At 48.3% G+C, this 19,445-nt stretch overlaps 1 protein-coding gene across 5 annotated transcripts in view; it reads right to left on the bottom strand.

Annotated features, from left to right (window-relative positions):
- REC114 (REC114 meiotic recombination protein) overlaps positions 1 to 19,445 on the bottom strand; it is a 175,267-nt gene that overhangs the window by 88,008 nt on the left and 67,814 nt on the right. For 4 of the 5 annotated variants that reach the window (XR_005585464.1, XM_039491425.1, XM_039491423.1 and 1 more), the window contains exon 4: positions 17,618 to 17,830. Coding sequence is in view for 4 of the 5 variants with exons in the window: in XM_039491425.1 (XP_039347359.1) it covers positions 17,618 to 17,830 (213 nt within the window). In the remaining variant the exon portion in view is untranslated. The remainder of the gene's footprint in view (positions 1 to 17,617; positions 17,831 to 19,445) is intronic. The other variant, XM_039491426.1, reaches the window with a different exon arrangement.

Below are 19,445 nucleotides of genomic sequence, written 5' to 3'. Positions count from 1 at the left end.
TATTTATTTTTTTATCACAACTTCATCTGAAATGATAGTACCATAGAGTAACAACTATAGTTTTTGCTCAAACATGAGAATTCAAGAATAGTCCAGAAGGAAGACAGGCAGTCCTTAAGAAAGAAGTATGAAATAAAAAAGTTTACCAACCGGAAGATCCTGAATGTTCAGACATGTTCCTTTCATCATCTTCAACGCAGCTTCCTCCCGAGAAGGAACACTTCTCATGATGATGTTTCATTCGGGCAACTAGGCCTTGAATTTCTTTGTTGCACTGTTTGCATTTTGCACGCATGCCTGTCTTACCCACAGGTAGAGAAACTTCATTAAAATATTCTCAAACTGGGTCTCTTTTATGGCCTGCTGCCATTATAGGTTTTTCCCTTCTAGTGAGAGAATGGTATGGTAGATCTCAAATCAATGAAGGCGACACTCAGAGAGACCTCATGACCTCTGGTATATGCTGCTCAAACAGTTTCACTTTTGTTTCTACTGCCTGTCCTTCCCTTTTCACATTTATCTCCAGACTTCTTCTCCTTGTCCAGATCTATTCTGCCCCAACAAACTTCTATTCATTGAACTTTTTGAAACTTTTCACTTTTAGAGAGAGGTAAGGGATTGGCTCTGTGTACACAAATTTGCAGAGGGACAATAGGGCTGAGGTCTGTTATTTCTCACCTCTATATAGTATTTATTTATTTATTTAAAATATTTTTGCTGTTAACAAGCATGTTATCTCTGGAGACACAAATCCAGAGTTTGAGAACTGCAAAACTAAGCATCTCTGATGGTATCTTCTAGACTGAGCACTGAGTCCCATTGGGTAGATAGAAAGATTACCCTAAATAATCTATACAGAAGCCCCTGGAACCCCTTAAGATTGGGTCCATAATCCATGAACCATTGGAACTAATTTACAAAACTTTTCTTAAATATTACATGAATATAATAATGGAGGTATACCCATCTCCTAGAACTGGAAGGGACCCTGAAGGGTCATTGAGTCCAGCCCCCTGCCTTCACTAGTAGGACCAAGTACTGATTTTGCCCCAGATCCCTAAGTGGCCTCCTCAAGGATTGAGCTCACAATCCTGGGTTTAGCAGGCCAATGCTCAAACCACTGAGCTATCCCTCCCCTGAATAGATTGTCTCATACTATAGAATTAGAATTTATAATCCCCATTCCATGATGAGATATCTTTGAGCTAAAATCAATTGTAATTAAAACTATCTTTAGATAGGTTTTTTCCTGAAAAAGCATTTTATCAAAAAAAAAATCTGATTTAAATTTAAAAAAATCGTTTTTGTTTTTTTTTTAAATCATTGATTTTTTTTATCCACCCTGCTCTCTTCCATGCTGTCTCTCCTCCCTCCATTCATGCTTCCTGGTAAAGTGTGAGGCTACATTAACAACAATGTGTTAATTCTTGAGGGCTCAGCCAAGTTCTAGTTCATCATTTAGCAGTAAGGCATTCCCTGGGAAATATCCCACCCTCTTCCACCGTCTGACTCCACCACCTCAACCAAGCTTCACAATCATCATTGCTGTGTACAGTATTAAATTGTTTGTTTAAAATTTATACTGTATATGTGTGTGTGTGTGTGTATGTATATGTGTATATATATATATATATACACACACACACACACACATATATATATATATATATATATACACACACACACACACACATATATACAGTATAAATTTTAAACAAACAATTTAATTTTATATATATATATATATATAGTCTTTTGTCTGGTGAAAAAAATTCCCTGGAACCTAATGCCCCCATTTACATTAATTCTTATGGGGAAATTGGATTTGCTTAACATCGTTTAGTTTAAAGTGGCATTTTTCAGGAACATAACTACAACGTTAAGTGAGGAGTTACTGTACTAATGCGAGAAGTATGGGGAATAAGCAGGAAGAACTTGAAAATGCTAGTTAATAAACACAACTATGACATAGTTGGCATCACAGAGACTTGGTGGGATAATACACATGACTAGAATATTGGTATAGAAGGGTACAGCTTACTCAGGAAGGACAGGCAGGGAAAAAAGGGAGGAGGTGTTGCCTTATATATTAAAAATGTATACACTTGGACCGAGGTTGAGATGGAAATAGGAGACAGACTTGTTGAAAGTCTCTGGGTAAGAATAAAAGGGATAAAAAACCAGGATGATGTCATGATAGGGGTCCACGTAACCAAGAAGAAGTGGATGAGTAAGGCCCTACCAAATTCATGGTCCATTTTGGTTAATTTCACAGTCATAGGATTTTAGAAATCGTAAATTTCATGATTTCACCTATTTAAATGTGAAATTTCATGGTGTTGAAATTGTAGGGGTTCTGACCCAAAAAGGAGTTTTGGAGGGGTTGCAAAGTTATTGTAGGGGGGGTTGCAGTACTGCTACCCTTACTTCTATGCTCCTGCTGGCGGCTGCGCTGCCTTCAGAGCTGGGCAGCTACAGAGTGGTGGCTGCTGGCTGGGAGTCCAGGTCTGAAGGCAGAGCTGCTGCCAGCAGCAGCGCAGAAGTAAGGATGGCATGGTATGGTATTACCACCCTTTCTTCTAGGCTGCTGTCTGCAGAGTTGGGCACTCAGTTAGCAGCCACCTCTCTCCGGCCGCCCAGCTCTGAAGGCAGAAGCAAGGGTAGTATGGTATGGTATTACCACAAGATGCTGCCTTCAGACATGGGCACCTGGCCAACAGCCGCCACTCTTTGGCCACCCAGCATTGAAGGCAACACAGAAGTAAGGGTGGCAATACCACGACCCTCCTAAAATAACCTTGCAACCCCCACTGCAACTGACTTTTGGATCAGGACCCCTGTAGCAGGGTGACCCCTGCTCCTGCCCTGAGGGGTTTAAAAGCAGCCTGGCAGGGCTTGAGAGCTGCTGCTCTAGGCTGGGCTGATTGGGGAAGTGGCTGCAGCTGAGGCCACGCCCCAAACTGAGCGACAGCTGGTCCCTATAAAAGGCCAGGGAAGCCAGAAGCTCAGACAGTCTTCCTCTGCCTGAAGAGGAAGAAGGGCCTGGCTGTAGGGGCTATAGGCAAGGTACCTAGGGTGAAGCAGGGCTGGGGAAAGGCTGAGGAGCTGGGGAGCTCCAGCCTAGAAAGCCCCAGGCTGCGGCCTAGCGAAGGGCCAACAGGTACTACGGGTTGCAGAGGGCAGCCCAGGGGTAGGCCAAGGCAGCAGGTCCAAACCCCTTTGCCTGTGATGAGTAGGCTGATACTGCAGTCTGCCCCAGAGTGTGGGGCTAGACAATGACTGGCAGTAGCCATTACTGAGGCAAGGTGGGGATAGAGGGTGGGGGTTCCCCAAGGAGGGGAGACCCTAAGAGAAAGGGGTTACTGCTAGGGGGCAGCACCCCATGTAAAAGGGCACCGGGTCCAGGGAGGGCCTGGAGACAGGTGGATCACCAGCCTGCAGAGGGCGCTCCAGCGCTGGACAGAGCTAATTCCCGGAGTCACCAGCAGGAGGCGCCGCAGGGATGAGTCCGACCCGTCTACAACCCCCAATTTGAGAAACGCTGGTCTCCTCCCACGAAATCTGTATAGTGGAGGTTAAAAGCGCACAAAAGACTTCACAGGGGGAGACCAGAGTTCACGGTCCATGATGCGTTTTTCATGGCTATGAGTTTGGTAGGGACCTATGGATGAGGCTTTTTTTAAGCAACTAACAAAATCATCGAAAGCACAGGACTTGGTGGTAACTGGGGACTTCAACTACCCAGACATCTGTTGGAAAATAACACAGCAGGACATAGATTATCCAACAAGTTCTTGGAATGTATTGGCGACAATATTTTATTTCAGAGGGTAGAGAAAGCTAGTAGGGGAGAGGTTGATCTAGATTTGATTTTGACAAATAGGGAGGAACTGGTTGAGAATTTGAAAGTGGAAGGCAGCTTAGGTGAAAGTGATCATGAAATGGTAGAGAGGAATGGTAGGAGGGAAAACAGCACAATAAAGATAATGGATTTCAAGAAGGCAGACTTTAGAAAACTCAGGGAGTTAGGTAAGATTCCAAGGATGCAGTGTGCTCTGAAGAGGAGGTGGAGCGGGGCTGGGAAGAGGCAGGGAAAGGGTGGGAGTTTGGGGGAAGAGGGTGGAGTGGGCGGGCCTGGGGCAGAGCCAGGGGTTGAGTGCCCCCCCCCCCCGGGGAAAGTCAGTGCACAGTAGGGGGAAGCTGCTGCTGCTGCTGAAGTCATTTCCTAGCCTACAATGACACCTTCAGCCTCCTTGCCTGCCTCATTGTCTGCAGTGGGCTGTGACTGTGTGGGGTAAGGCGGGGGTACCTCCCTACTACAGTACAGTATGGTTCAGTATGTATGTTTGTAAACACACACCATGTGCACGCTAATTCCCGCCCCTCCTTCCCCAGCGATTCACTGTTGCTTTATGACCCAGCTGCTGCCCTGCTTGGGAATAGGAACATAACATAAGAACATAAAGGCCGTACCGGGTCAGACCAAAGGTCCATCTAGCCCAGTATCTGTCTACCGACAGTGGCCAATGCCAGGTGCCCCAGAGGGAGTGAATCTAACAGGCAATGATCAAGTGATCTCTCTCCTGCCATCCATCTCCATCCTCTGACGAACAGAGGCTAGGGACACCATTCTTACCCATTCTGGCTAATAGCCATTTATGGACTTAGCCACCATGAATTTATCCAGTCCCCTTTTAAACATTGTTATAGTCCTAGCCTTCACAACCTCCTCAGATAAGGAGTTCCACAAGTTGACTGTGCGCTGCGTGAAGAAGAACTTCCTTTTATTTGTTTTAAACCTGCTGCCTATTAATTTCATTTGGTGACCCCTAGTTCTTGTATTATGGGAATAAGTAAATAACTTTTCCTTATCCACTTTCTCAACATCACTCATGATTTTATATACCTCTATCATGTCCCCCCTTAGTCTTCTCTTTTCCAAGCTGAAGAGTCCTAGCCTCTTTAATCTTTCCTCGTATGGGACCCTCTCTAAACCCCTAAATAGGGCGCTATACGAAGTGCTTGAGAGGCCACCAGTTGCCTGCAAAGCAGCTGCAGGGGGTGCACAGCAGTGGCCCTGCCTTGCTGTCTTGCGGCTGAATAAACAATGTTCCAGCTGCTCCCCACTCTTCGCTGGAGGGGGGTAAGAACACAGGGGGTGGCAGCCTGCCCAAAGCAAGTTACAATAATAGCGTTCCAGCGCCTGCTTCGCTGTAGCTGTTTCAGAAAAGAGCAACTAAAATGATTAGGGGACTGGATAAATTCATGGTGGCTAAGTCCATAAATGGCTATTAGCCAGGATGGGTAAGAATGGTGTCCCTAACCTCTGTTCGTCAGAGGATGGAGATGGATAGCAGGAGAGAGATCACTTGATCATTGCCTGTTAGGTTCACTCCCTCAGGGGCACCTGGCATTGGCCACTGTCGGTAGACAGATACTGGGCTAGATGGACCTTTGGTCTGACCCGGTACGGCCTTTCTTATGTTCTTATGTAGCAAGAGGGAGAAGCAGCATAGAGATGCACAGAACCCATGAAAGTCTGTGAAATCCATGGGAGCTTTGCCATTCACTTTAATGCCAGCTGCATCTCTCAGTCCCTGCATGCACACAGCAGGGAGGGGCACAGCCCTGCAGCAAACATTATTTTCCTCCTCTTACTACATTGGCTGCAATGTTGCCTGGGTGCTGAGTGCATGGTAACTAGGGGAGATACAGCAGGGCCAGTTTTCCATGGCACCCTGGGAGACAGGCCTTTGGTCCTCCAGCAGGGCTTCTGTGAAAGTAAGAACCTGCAAGAAAGTAAGAACCTCCATAACTAGTCCTAGCCTAAACCCACAGGGCTTCCAGTAGGGGAGCAGATTACCATGAAGAATGACATGGGTTATCCAAATTCTTTCCCCTGCAATAGTTGACTGATGCTGCATGACCTTGGCCACTCCAGGCTGAAGGGAGTGAAGAGTAGCACATGCATGCGCTGTTTGGAGTCAGACATCATGAGTCAAAAACGTCCAGCAAGTGATAGTGGAGTGCCTAGCAGTAGCAGTACCACTAGCACCAGGAAAACCATTAGTATGGGTACTAAATTAGACATTTTAAAGCATTTTGATGCAGGTGAGCGTGCGGTAGACATTGGCATCACTCTAGGTCTTACTCCGACCACTGTGAGAACAATTTGGAATAATGCCGACAAGATCAGGGCTAGTACTGGGTGTGTAACACCACTTAGTGCTACTACAATAAGTTGATCAAGAAGTAGTTTGCTGGAAAACATGGAGCATCTTCTCTCACTGTGGATAGAGGACCAAAACCAGCGGAACATATCTTTAAGTTTGCTAGTGATACAAGCTAAGGCAAAAAGTTTGTATGATAATTTGAAGAGAGACCAAGGTGAAGGATCACAGACAGAGACTTTCACAGCAAGTCGGGGATGGTTTTATCGGTTCAAGAGGCGCTTCCACTTGCATAACATCAAGATGTCTGGTGAAGCAGCTAATGCTGATACTGCAGCAGCTAAAAACGTCCCCGACTATCTCAAGAAAATAATTGAGGAAGGTGGCTATTCCCCTAAACAAGTCTTCAATGTCGATGAAACGGGCCTGTAATGGAAGAGGATGCCTGAGCGGACTTACATTTCCTGAGAGGAAAAGACAGTGCCTGGATTTAAAGCAGCTAAAGACTGTCTAACCTTGCTTCTAGGTGGTAATGCTGCCAGAGATATGAAGGTGAAATCGCTGACAGTGTACCAACCTGAAACACCACACGCTCTCAAGGGATTTTCAAAAGGAACACCTTCTGGACACTTGGTGATCCAATAAGAAGGCATGGATAACTGGAGCTATTTTTTCTGAATGGCTGACTCTCTATGCCATTCCTACATGAAAGGAATACTGTGCCAAGGAAAATCTTGATTTCAAGATTTTATTGCTTATTGATAATGCATTGGCTCATCCAATCAACCTGGATGACCTGTGCGAAAACGTCAAAGTTGTCTTTCTGCCACCTAACACCACATCACTCATCCAACCCAGGGACCAAGGGATCATCACTGCATTTAACGCATATTACTTACGCCGTACTTTCAACCAGCTCATCAGAGGCACCGATGGGAAAGGCAAACCTACGATTTGGCAATTTTGGCGTGACTACAACATTCTGAAGTGCATCAATAAAAAACGGTTACTTACCTTTGTAACTGTTGTTCTTCGAGATGTGTTGCTCATATCCATTCCAGTTAGGTGTGTGCGCGCCGCGTGCACGTTCGTCGGAAGATTTTTACCCTAGCAACCCCAGTGGGTCGGCTGAGCGCCCCCTGGAGTGGCGCCATAACGGCACCGCATATATACCTCAGCCGACCCACCCACTCCTCAGTTCCTTCTTGCCGGCTACTCCGACAGTGGGGAAGGAGGGTGGGTATGGAATGGATATGAGCAACACATCTCGAAGAACAACAGTTACAAAGGTAAGTAACCGTTTTTTCTTCTTCGAGTGATTGCTCATATCCATTCCAGTTAGGTGATTCCCAAGCCTTACCTAGGCGGTGGGGTCGGAGTGAGACGTGGCAGAATGCAGGACCGCTGAGCCAAAGGCTGCGTCATCTCTCGACTGTTGGACCAGAGCATAGTGAGAGGCGAAAGTATGAACTGACGACCAGGTCGCCGCTCGGCATATCTCTTGGATTGGTACTTGTGCCAGAAAGGCAGCGGAGGACGCCTGGGCTCTGGTAGAGTGGGCGGTGAGATGGCCCAAAGGGACATTAGCCAAGTTATAACAGGTGCGTATGCACTCTGTGAGCCACGAGGAGATTCGCTGCGATGAGACAGGAAGACCTCGCATCCGGTCAGCAATTGCCACAAACAGTTGCGGGGATTTGCGGAACGGCCCTGTCCGATCAACATAGAAAGCCAACGCCCTGCGGACGTCAAGGGAATGAAGTCGTTGCTCTCTCGAGGAAGCGTGAGGTTTCGGAAAGAAAACTGGAAGGAAGATGTCCTGGTTATTGTGGAATGTGGACACCACCTTCGGGAGAAATGCCGGATGAGGACGTAGTTGCACCTTGTCCTTATGAAAAACGGTGTAAGGTGGGTCTACTATGAGCACCTTGAGCTCAGAGTCCCGTCTGGCTGATGTGATAGCCACTAGAAAAAACGTTTTCCATGACAGGTACAGTAAGGAGCAGGTGGCCAGTGGCTCAAAGGGTGGGTACATGAGCCTGTTGAGGACGAGGTTAAGGTCCCAGGTGGGAATTGGGTGGCGCACCTGGGGGAAGAGACGATCAAGGCCCTTCCTGAAATGAGTAGACATTGGGTGAGAGAACAGTGTATACCCGCCCTCACCCGGGTGGAAAGTGGAGATAGCCACTAAGTGCACTTTTATAGAGGACAGTGCCAGGCCTTGCTGTTTCAGCGACCAGAGGTAGTCAAGGACCATTGGAAGCGGAAGCTCTGCCGGAATAGCGCCTCGCGCTTTGGCCCAGCAAGCGAAACGCTTCCACTTGGCCAAGTAGGTAGATCGAGTGGAAGGCTTTCTGCTGCTCAATAAAACATGTTGCATGGGAGCAGAACAGCGCACTTCCGACTGGTCTAGCCACTCAGGAGCCACGCCGTGAGGTGGAGGGACGTCAGGTCTGGGTGACGGAGAGTGCCGTGATCTTGAGTGATGAGATCTGGGTGAAGCGGCAGAGGAATTGGGCTGGCTACCGACAGACGGAGCAGTGTGGTGAACCAGTGTTGCCTGGGCCACGCTGGCGCAATTAAGATGAGCCGTGCCTTGTCCTGCCGGAGCTTCAGCAGTACTCTGTGTATGAGGGGGAACGGGGAAAAGGCGTAGTACAGATGACACGTCCATGGAAGGAGAAACGCATCCGACAGAGAGCCCGGTGACAGGCCTTGGAAGGAGCAAAACTCCTGGCATTTGCGGTTCGAGCGGGACGCAAAGAGGTCTACACGGGGAAACCCCCACTGTTGGAAAATGGCATGAGCGATGTCTGCTCTCAGCGACCACTCGTGGCAGAGAAAAGACCTGCTCAGGCGATCCGCGATGGTGTTCTTCACGCCGGGAAGGAACGATGCCACTAGATGTATCGAGTGGGCTATGCAGAATTCCCACAGTAGCATCGCCTCGTGGCAGAGGGGGGGAGAGCGGGTCCCGCCTTGCTTGTTGATATAGTACATGGCCGTTGTGTTGTCCATTAAGACTGAGACACAACGGCCGCGGAGGCGAGGTTGGAACGTCTGGCATGCCAGGCGGACTGCACGTAGCTCCCTGACGTTTATGTGCATATTCAATTCCTGTACCGACCAAAGGCCTTGAGTACGAAGATCGCCGAGATGGGCTCCCCATCTGAGGGACGAAGCATCCGTCGTCAGGGAAAGGGACGGTTGAAGAGCATGGAATGGGACCCCCGCGCATACGTGGGAAGGGGTCAGCCACCAATCCAGGGATTGAAGGACACCCGATGGAATGGTGAGTAGGGTATCCAGAGGGTCCCTGTGCGGACGGTACCTGGAGTGGAGCCACAGCTGGAGTGGGCGGAGGCGGAGCCTGGCGAACGGAGTTACGTGCGTGCAAGCTGCCATGTGACCGAGGAAGCAGAGACAAGCGCGGGCCAAGGCCATACAAGAGGCCTGAAGGGCGCGGACTAGTTGTGTAAGGGCCTGGAACCGTAGCTGAGGAAGGTAGGCTCTGGCTAGAGATGAGTCCAGGGTCGCGCCAATAAAGTCCAACCTCTGAGCTGGTACTAGGGTGGATTTCTCTATGTTGAGAACTAGGCCCAGGCGCGTGAATAAGTCTTTGATTACTGTGACCTGTCGCTGGACTGTGTCCTGCGAGTCCCCTCTGATGAGCCAGTCGTCCAGGTATGGAAAAATGCAGATGCCGCGCCGACAGAGGTGAGCGGCGACAACGGCCATGCACTTCGTGAACACCCTTGGGGCCGTAGAGAGGCCGAAGGGGAGGACCGCAAACTGGAAGTGAAGGTGTGCGATTGTAAATCGGAGGAAGCGTCTGTGCGGTGGAAAGATGGCGATATGAAAAGAAGCGTCCTTCATATCAAGGGCGGCATACCAGTCTCCCTGTTCCAGAGTGGGGATAATGGTCCTGAGGGACACCATGCGGAACTTCAACTTCAGCATGTATGAGTTGAGGTCTCGCAGGTCGAGGATGGGACGGAGGCCCCCTTTGGACTTGGGGATCAAAAAATAACAGGAATAAAACCCCTTGTCCCTCTCCCTCTCCGGAACGTTCTCGACCGCTCTGATGGCTAGGAGCGAATGCACCTCTTGGAAGAGGAGTTGCTCGTGAGAGGGGTCCCTGAAGAGGGACTGGGAAGGAGGGAGTGAAACGAACTGCAGTTGGTAACCGCGTTCCACGGTGCGTAGGACCCAGGCATCGGTGGTCAGCCGGGCCCATGCCGGGAGGAAATAGGAAAGGCAGTTGGAAAAGGGCAGGGAGGGAGCTGAAGAGAGCTCTGGTATGCCATCCCCGGGCGCATCTTCAAAAGGATAGCTTAGGCCCTGGCGGTTTAGAGGGGGTTCTGCCCTGGGACGATTGGTTGCCAGGCTGCCGCCTACATCCACCGCGACCTCGTCGCTGACCAGAGTCCTGCCTGTAGAGAGGCACGTTGTAGGGCCGGTTAAACTGGGGGCGGAACGGACGCCTCTGGGTAACAGGGGTATGCATCCCCAGAGTACGGATGATGACCCTGTTGTCTTTGAGGTTTTGAAGTCGGGAGTCCGTCTTTTCGGAGAAGAGGGCCTTGGAATCAAAGGGAAGGTCCTGAATGGTGTACTGTACTTCAGGTGGGAGCGTTGAACTCTGCAGCCAAGAGATCCGGCGCATGGTAACGCCCGAGGCTATAGTACGCGCCCCCGAGTCAGCTGCGTCCAAGGAGGCTTGCAACGATGTGCACGCAACCTTTTTACCCTCCTCTACGAAGGCCGTGAACTCCTGACGGGAATCTTGAGGTAGGAGCTCTTTGTACTTTTCCACCTCAGCCCAAGTGTCATGTGCGTAGCGGCTTAGCACCGGCGGAGTAGACGTTGCGGCCAAGCAAGTCCATTCGCCTAGCGTCCTTTGATTTAGGAGCAGGGCCTTGCTGGCCGTGACGCTCCTTATCGTTCACTGACTGCACCACTAACGACGATGGGGTCGGATGTACATACAAATATTCATATCCCTTGGAAGGGACCATGTACTTGCGCTCCACGCCCCTCGCTGTGGGTGCAATAGAGGACGGAGTCTGCCATAGGGTATCCGCAGTGGCTTGGATAGTCTTAATGAAGGGCAAGGCTATGCGGGTAGGGGCGTCTGCTGATAAGATGGTTACAATCGGATCGTCCACTTCCGATACCTCCTCCGCCTGTAAGTCCATTCGCAGAGCTACCCTGTGAAGGAGCTCTTGGTGTGCCTGTAAATCAATAGGTGGGGGACCTGCGGACGACGACCCCGCCACCGCCTCGTCCGGAGAAGAGGAGGAGGAAGAAATCCCGGGCAGGATGGTGTCCCGGTCCGCGTCTGGGGCCTGGGAAGGCTCCTGCTCCAGGGGTTCTTGGGCTGGTTGATTGCCTTCCTCCGCACACGATGGCACCTCCGTGTCATCTGGTGGATGGGTTATTGTAGCCTCCGGGGTGCGTGCCTCGTTTGTCACGGTGCGCACGGTAGGCAGAGGAGCGCCTTGGGCTTGGTGGTAGGCCCAAGGGGTCCAGTAACCCCAGTGATGAGGGTCCTGGTCCGCTTGATGGGACTGGTGAAAAACGCCCGCCGGGACCTGAGGGTCATACTCGTCGACGTAATAACTCTCGGCGTGTGAAGAGGCCGAGGCGTGTCGGGAGGGCCAGGGTGGAGCGGATAACCCTTGCGCCGAAGTGCCGACGGATTGTAGTTCCCGCCTTTGCGGTGACCGGTGCCGTGAAGCATCTTGATAGCGAGAACGGGAGCGAGACCGGGACCTGCGACTGGCCCGGTGCCGGGAGGTCGACCGGGATCTCCATGTTCGGTGCCGGGAGTGGCTTCGCGAATAGCGGCAGCCGTATCGGTGCCGAGATGTTGAGCGGTGCCGGGAATGACAAGTCGGAGAGCGGGAGTATGACCGGTGCCGCGAGTCTGACCGGTGCCGCGTAGTGGAGCGGTGCCGGGACTGCAAGCGGCGTTGCGATCGGCGCCTAGATGGAGAGCGGCATCGAGAGCGAGAGCGCTGGTGAGAGCGGGAACGGGATCGGTGCCGGTCAGGCTCGGTGCCGACAGGAGGCTTGAGCATGGATGGCTTGCCCATGGAACAGGGCGCCCACACCGGCGGTGCCGGAGGCGGTGGCACAGCCGGGTCTGTGAGAGCAATGAGGTCCCGCACTGCCTCAAAGGTCTCCGGAGTGGATGGCAGTGGCATCTCTACCGCGGCCGGAGCTGGGGAGGCCACAGGTGCCGGGCTCGATGGCCTCTGAGGGGCCGGAGAGACCGGTGCCGCGGCAGGTTTCGGTGCTGGGCGGTCCGGGCAGGACGCACTCTTTTGCTTCGGCGCAGGTGTCAGTGCCGAAGAAGCAGCGGCCTTCCCTTTCTTTGCCTTCGGCGAGAGAGAGCACCGCTGGGCGGGTTTCGGTGCCGATGTTACTATCGGCTGCACGGCCGAGCAGCCCGGCACCGTGCTGGCGCTGCGAGAGTCCAGAGGGACAGCAGGTGGTGCCGCGGCCGGAGGGGTTAAGGCTGCCTCCATGAGGAGTTGTCTTAGCCGAATGTCTCTTTCCCTCTTTGTGCGAGGCTTGAAAGCCTTGCAAATTGAGCACTTAGAAGATAAGTGCGACTCTCCCAGGCACTTTAAGCAGGAGCTATGAGGATCTTCTGTAGGCATAGGCCTGCGGCAGGCTGAACACGGCTTGAAACCTGGGCAGCCGGGCATACGCTCCGGTCCCGGGAGGGGGTTAATCCCCGAACCCACTAACTATCTAACAGTAACTGATTAACTATTAAAAGAAGAAAACCTACAACTAAGATAACAACTATATACAATTTTTAACAGAAAAACGTATGAGGAAGCTAGGGAAGCGGAGGTCAGACAAGCTGCACTCCGCTGTTCCAATGACCGACACGGGCGGTAAGAAGGAACTGAGGAGTGGGTGGGTCGGCTGAGGTATATATGCGGTGCCGTTATGGCGTCACTCCAGGGGGCGCTCAGCCGACCCACTGGGGTTGCTAGGGTAAAAATCTTCCGATGAACGTGCACGCGGCGCGCACACACCTAACTGGAATGGATATGAGCAATCACTCGAAGAAGAACTTGAAGTTACTCAGGCATGCATGAATGATGTGTGTGGGAAGTTGTGGCCTGAATGTGTCAATGACTTAAAAGGATTTAAATATGTAGTCCCCGCTATGAAGAAAGATCTCCTTGGCTTGGCCAAGAAAGCAGGTTTTGATGAGGTGGAAGAAGCCGACGTTATACAACTTATGCAATCACATGGAGAAGAGCTAACCAATGAAGATCTGATGCAACTAGAGGTGACGAGAGCAATGGAAAAAGGGGGCCAATAAGTAAAAGAAGAACCAATCTAGTGAAATTTGACTGCCAAACGTCTTTCTGAAGCTGTGATAAATAGGGGGGGGGGCTCCGTTTTATGGACACCCAGGCTAGCCAGTAGCTATAAAATCCCTCTTAGTAGCTGTTCTCTAATTGCTTTATCTGTAAAGAATTAAAACGTCTCACTGCTATGCATAGGTAAAAGGAAGTGAGTGGGCACTTGGCCAAAATAGCCAATGGGAAGGCTAGAACTTTTTAAAGTTGAAACAAGTCTTCCCTTTTGTCTGTCTGTTGTTGTTCTCCAGGGGAGAGGCAAACAGGGCAGAGTTATGCTCTAAAAATCTTGGGCCAAGTATGAAAAAATCATTGGTATCATACCTGGAAACTACTCATTTGAAACCCCAGATATGTAAGTAGATCAGGAAATGTCTAGGAAAACACAATTAGGTTTATCTCTTTTTATTTCTTAATGTCTTGTGGACTCCTCTGTGCTAACCCCAGGTGCTTTTGTTTTGCTTGTAACCTTTAAGCTGGACCTCAAGAAAGCTATTCTTGATGCTTAATCCTCGTAGATTTTTTTTTAAATCTAGCAAATGCCTGAGTTTCCAATTGTATTTTCTTTTTTTTTTTAAATAAAATTTTACTTTTTTAAGAACAGGATTGGATTTCTGTGTCTAAGAGGATTGTGCACATGTTGTTTAAATTAGCTGGTGGCAACAGCTGATTTCCTTTGTTTTTCTTTCTCAGCTCTTCCGTGGAAGGGGGGCTAAAGGGCTTAAGGGAACCCCACAGGAAGGAATTCCCAAGTGCAACTTCCTGGGCTCTGAAAGGGGTTCTGCACTTGGGTGGTGGCAGCATTTACCAATCCAGGTCAGAGAAAAGCTGTATCTTGGGAGTTTAATACAAGCCTGGAGTGGCCAGTATTTTTAGAATCCTTCCGGGCCCCCATCTCCTGCACTTGAAGTGCCAGAATTGGGAATCAGCCTTCACAGAAGCTTTCCAAATGATTGAAGCTGGCTTGCAAATCCTTAGTCATGACGATCCTGACAGGGAATGCAGCTCCAAAGTGATTAGGGGAGTTAGTCACCTAATGACTTTCTATAAAGAAATTTACCAAGAAAAAAAAAGAAAATCAAAACAACAATCTCGTATGTGTTTTTTTTTCGAGTTCGTAAAGTTCAGCAAGAGGAGCAGCCGGACAATCCACCCTCTTCCACTTTGACTCCACCACCTCAACCAAGCTTCACACTCAGCAATGATGATTGTAGTATTAAATTGTTTCTTTAAAACTGTTTAAAACTTATACCTGTATTAAATTGCTTGTTTAAAATTGTTTAAAATTTATACTGTATATGTATATAATGCCTTTTGTCTGGCAAAAAAAATTTCCCTGGAACTAACCGACCCTATTTACATTAATTCTTATGGGGAAATTTGATTTTCTTAACATCATTTTGCTTCAAGTTGCATTTTTCAGGAACATAACTACAACGTTAAGTGAGGAGTTACTGTAGAAAGATCTCTAAGCAGCCTGCCTCAGAACTTCCTGCACTTTGCACCTGTCTGTAAGTGGGACTCCAGTCTAAGTTTCCAAACTCCTACTACCTGGTTCCAAGGAACAGTAATCTAACTCCCCTTTATAGGTAAAGCTGGAGAAGACACACATCCTGACAGAGCAGGAAGACAGAACAAAATATTGCACACCTGGCTGAAGCAAAAAGGGAAATTCTACAGAAGTGCTGACTTCTGTGGCAAATTCCATCGTCTTGGAATCGCAGAACACAGCACCCTACTAGTTGGATTCATTATAAACTAAATGGTATATCCTGTCCTCTAAACACAGGTTAACCCAAGCACTGCACCACTGTTAAGTGTTCTGAAATAACATGTCATCCTTCCTTCTGTACTGCTGCTGGCAGTAGCACTGCCCTCAGAGCTGGGCACTCAGCCAGCGGCCACTGCTCTCTGGCCACCCAGCTTGAGGCTGATACCTCTCAGATTAAGCACTGCTGACAGTTGTTTGTTTAAAAAACCTCCAATGACAGAAATTCCACAACCTCCCTACATAGTTTGTTCCAGTGTTTAACTACCGTGACAGTTGGGAAGTTTTCCCTAATGTCTAACCCAAATCTCCCTTGCTACAATGTAAACCCATTACTTCTTGTCCTGTCTTTAGTGGTTAAAAAGAACCATTTATCACCCTCCTCTGTGACAGCTTTTTACACATACTTGAACACTGACATATCCACCCTCACTCGTCTCTTCTCCAGACCAAAGAAACCCAATTTTTTCAATCTTTCCTCATAGGTCATATTTTCTAGACTTTAATAATTTTTCTTGCTCTCCTCTGGACTTTCTCCAGTTTGTTCACAGCCTTCTCAAAGTGTAGTGCCCAGAACTAGACATAATAATCCAGTTGAGACCTTATCAGTGCTGAGTAGACTTGAAGAGTTACTTGTCTTGTCTTGCTTACAACACTCCTGCCAACACATTCCAGAACGAGGTTGACTTTTTTTTGGCAACAGTATTACACTGTTGACTCATTTTTAGTTTGTGATCCACTATAACCCCCAGATCCTTTTCTGCAGTACTCCTTCCAAGGCAGTCATTTCCCATTCTGTATTTCAGTAACTGATTATTGGTTACTAAGTGTAATACTTTGAATTTTTCCTTATTGAATTTCATCCTATTTATTTCAGACCATCTCTCAAGTTCGTCAAGATCATTTTGAATTCTAATCCTGTTCTCCAAAGCATGTGCAACCCGTCTGCTTGGTATTATCTGCAAACTTTATAAGTGTAGTCTCTATGCCATTATTCAAATAATTTATGAAGATATTCAATGGAACTGGATCCAGGACAGATCCCTGCAGGACCTCACTTGATATGCCCTTCTAGTTTGATTGTGAACCTGTAGAGGGGTTTGGCCGGGGCTTGTCCCTCTCCAGGGCGGCAGAGGACCACACCACGTCGCTACTTCCTTCCAGTTGTTGATGGGTGATTAGCCTGGCCGTGGGAATCTCTCACCGTGGCAGCAATAAAGGCAAACACAGACAGTTATTCATGCTGGCCCATGGTCGACAGGAATAGCGAGTCAAGGGCTCAGGTCCTCAGGCAGGAGCTGAGCAACAGTTTATGTAATTTGCAGGCCCCGGTCTTAGGTCAGGGTGGGGCAGCAGAGAGTCAATGGCTCAGGCCCTCAGGCAGGGGCTGAGCAAAGGCAGGTAAACAAGCCCAAGCTCTTGGCTCAGAGGGGCCTGGGAGAGGGGGACACTACCACCCACAAATTGAGTAGCAGGGGGGATGCAGCCCAGGGCCCTAGCAGCAGCAGAAGGCCTGCTGCTGAGTCAGTGGGGATCCTGGCCACAACACACTGATACTTTGGTATCCGGAGGGGCTTGTCCTTCTCCGGGGGGGTGGGAGGGGCAGGGGACCACACCGCCTTGCTACAGAACCATTAATAACTACTCTGAGAATGCTTTCCCAATCACTGGTGCACCCACCTTATAGTAGGTTCATCTAGGCTATATTTCCTTAGTCTGTTTATGAGAAGATCATGTGAGACAGTATCAAAAAGTGTCATGTGACATATTTCCTGCTGGGCAGAAACAAAGAAGCCCAGGATAGGGGAGTCACAGTCTGCAGCTACATAGTCTAGTAGAAAATTTGTCACCTCATTGCTATACGTAGTTCTTGTTCATAATAAAGGATTTATCTTGATATCAGTCTGCTTGTCAATAAGATACTACATTAGCAGATAGCATAGTTTTGTTTCTGAATAAATGCATAGATGAAATGCCTCTTTTCAAAAATTTGTATTATGAAACAGGATTAAAATAGTGATCTCTCATACCCAACAACCACACAAGGACCATATTCTTATTAGACTACACATCTAAGCTGTGGGCCTAAAGCAGTGGTTTTCATCCTGTGGTCCATGGACATCTGTCTAAAATTTCCAAAGTGGTTCGCACCTCCATTTGAAATTTGTATGGGTCCTCAAATGAAAAAAGGTTGAAAACCACTGGCCTAAAGGAGTATGGACATGGCACTTAAAGAAGGCAACCATTATTTTTCTCAGTTTCACACACACACACACACTCTTCCGGCTTACTCCATGCAGCATCGATGTGTTTTGTTCAAAGTCCTTCACTCGACTTTCACTGTTAGCCAGCTGACTATGACCTTGGTGCAGCTCTTGGCTTTGCTCATCTGTTACCTGAACTGTTACATAGTCTGCAAGTTTCTGCACACAATTATAGCAGTGTTCCAGCGCCTGCTCTTTTGAATCTCCACCAAACTGAATACGAAACATGCGGCATTCATTCTGTTTAAAGCCAAAAGGAGAAATTAATTTTTGTGTGCATCCCACCAAACAATTTTGTTTTTAATTACATTTGTATTTATTGTAGTCAAAACAAAATAGGGATAGTTATTGGATCACTGTGCCAACTATAAACACAAGGTTGATTAAATTTCTCCTTTCTGTATAAGAACATAAGAACGGCCATATTGGGTCAGACCAAAGGTCCATCTAGCCCAGTATCCTGTCTTCCGACAGTGGCCAAAGCCAGGTGTTTCAGAGGTTATGAACAGAACAGGTAATCATCAAGTGATCCATCCCATCACCCATTCCCAGCTCCTGGCAAACAGAGGCTAGGGACACCATCCCTGCCCATCCTGGCTAATAACCACTGATTGGCAAAGAGTTCCACAGGTTGACTGTGCATTGTGTAAAAAAATGCTTCCTTTTGTTTGTTTTAAACCTCCTGCCTATTAATTTCATCTTCATTTACTCCAAAGGAGCTACACCAGAAACATTTTATCAAATAGTCAAAGCTGTTTCCCAGTGCAAATATGGAACCAGGAAATGTAAGCAAGATGGTTTTACTTTTGCACATTCCACTATCTATCTGCATCTTAAAGGGAGAATTTTCAGTCTGCGATAAGTTGATGCTGAAATATTACGGCATATTCCACTTCATTTTATCGCTTTAAAATTTTTGGAAAGTTGATGGTTCACTGCATTACTAATGCAATACTGGCCAACATAAAGGCCATGAATGTTTAACTAATAGCATCCATGGCTGCAAATGTGATTTCCTGACAAGTAGCACTCTGCCTGCAGCCAGACCACCAAAGACTAATCAGAGCTCTCACCATCTAAGCCTGGTGAGGCGTGGGCAATTACTTAAATCAGAGATTGCCAAAAAATAAAGCAGGCTGCTGCAAGTATTTCTGGGGGGAAGTAAGAAGCACATTCCTTCTGTCATTATTAAACCAATGTCCCAGGGTGCAATTAAGGGCCCTCTCTGGGACATTGGTTTAATAATGACAGCAGGAATTTAGACTCTGTTAGAGGATACAAACCAAGTTCTGACCACTTCTGGCCACTAAAAGTATAACGGCACTACAGAGAAGAGCAGAGGTATTAGCCATAGAATCCAGGCCAAATTATGACTCTGGTATTATATTACATGGTAATTACATTTTCCATTCCTAAATTTTCCTTACAGTTTCAATTTATTAAGTTATTCTTCATTTCAGACCCTCCTGAACCCACCGTTTAGTGTGAATATGCATAGTTAAGCAGTTGTTGCCTTCCACCCCAGAGTTAGCTGCACTTCAGTGGTGGAGAAAATGCTCTGAGTATAATTTGTATCGCTGTTTAAGTTTATGTAATGAGACAGAGTGACGTCCCTCCCCTGCATGGGCAGAGCCAAATCCACCCCACCCCTGCTCACCGGAAGTACCTGGGCGGGACAGAAAATAGAAAAGGAGAGTCCTGGATGTCAGTTGCTGCTGAGCCACAGGAAAGTGGAGGTCTCTTCTAGGGAGCAAATGCCCTTACAAGACCCTAGCCTAGCTCCGCCACCTTGCCATCAGGAGAGGCAGATGAGGACCCCAAAGAGCTGCCAGAGTTACCAGTAGCTGAATACCCT

This window comes from Mauremys reevesii, linkage group 10, assembly GCF_016161935.1.
Source record: "Mauremys reevesii isolate NIE-2019 linkage group 10, ASM1616193v1, whole genome shotgun sequence".
Taxonomy (NCBI): domain Eukaryota; kingdom Metazoa; phylum Chordata; order Testudines; family Geoemydidae; genus Mauremys; species Mauremys reevesii.
The sequence above is the reverse complement of the archived record's forward strand: the minus strand, read 5'-3'. Positions and strand labels throughout refer to the sequence as shown.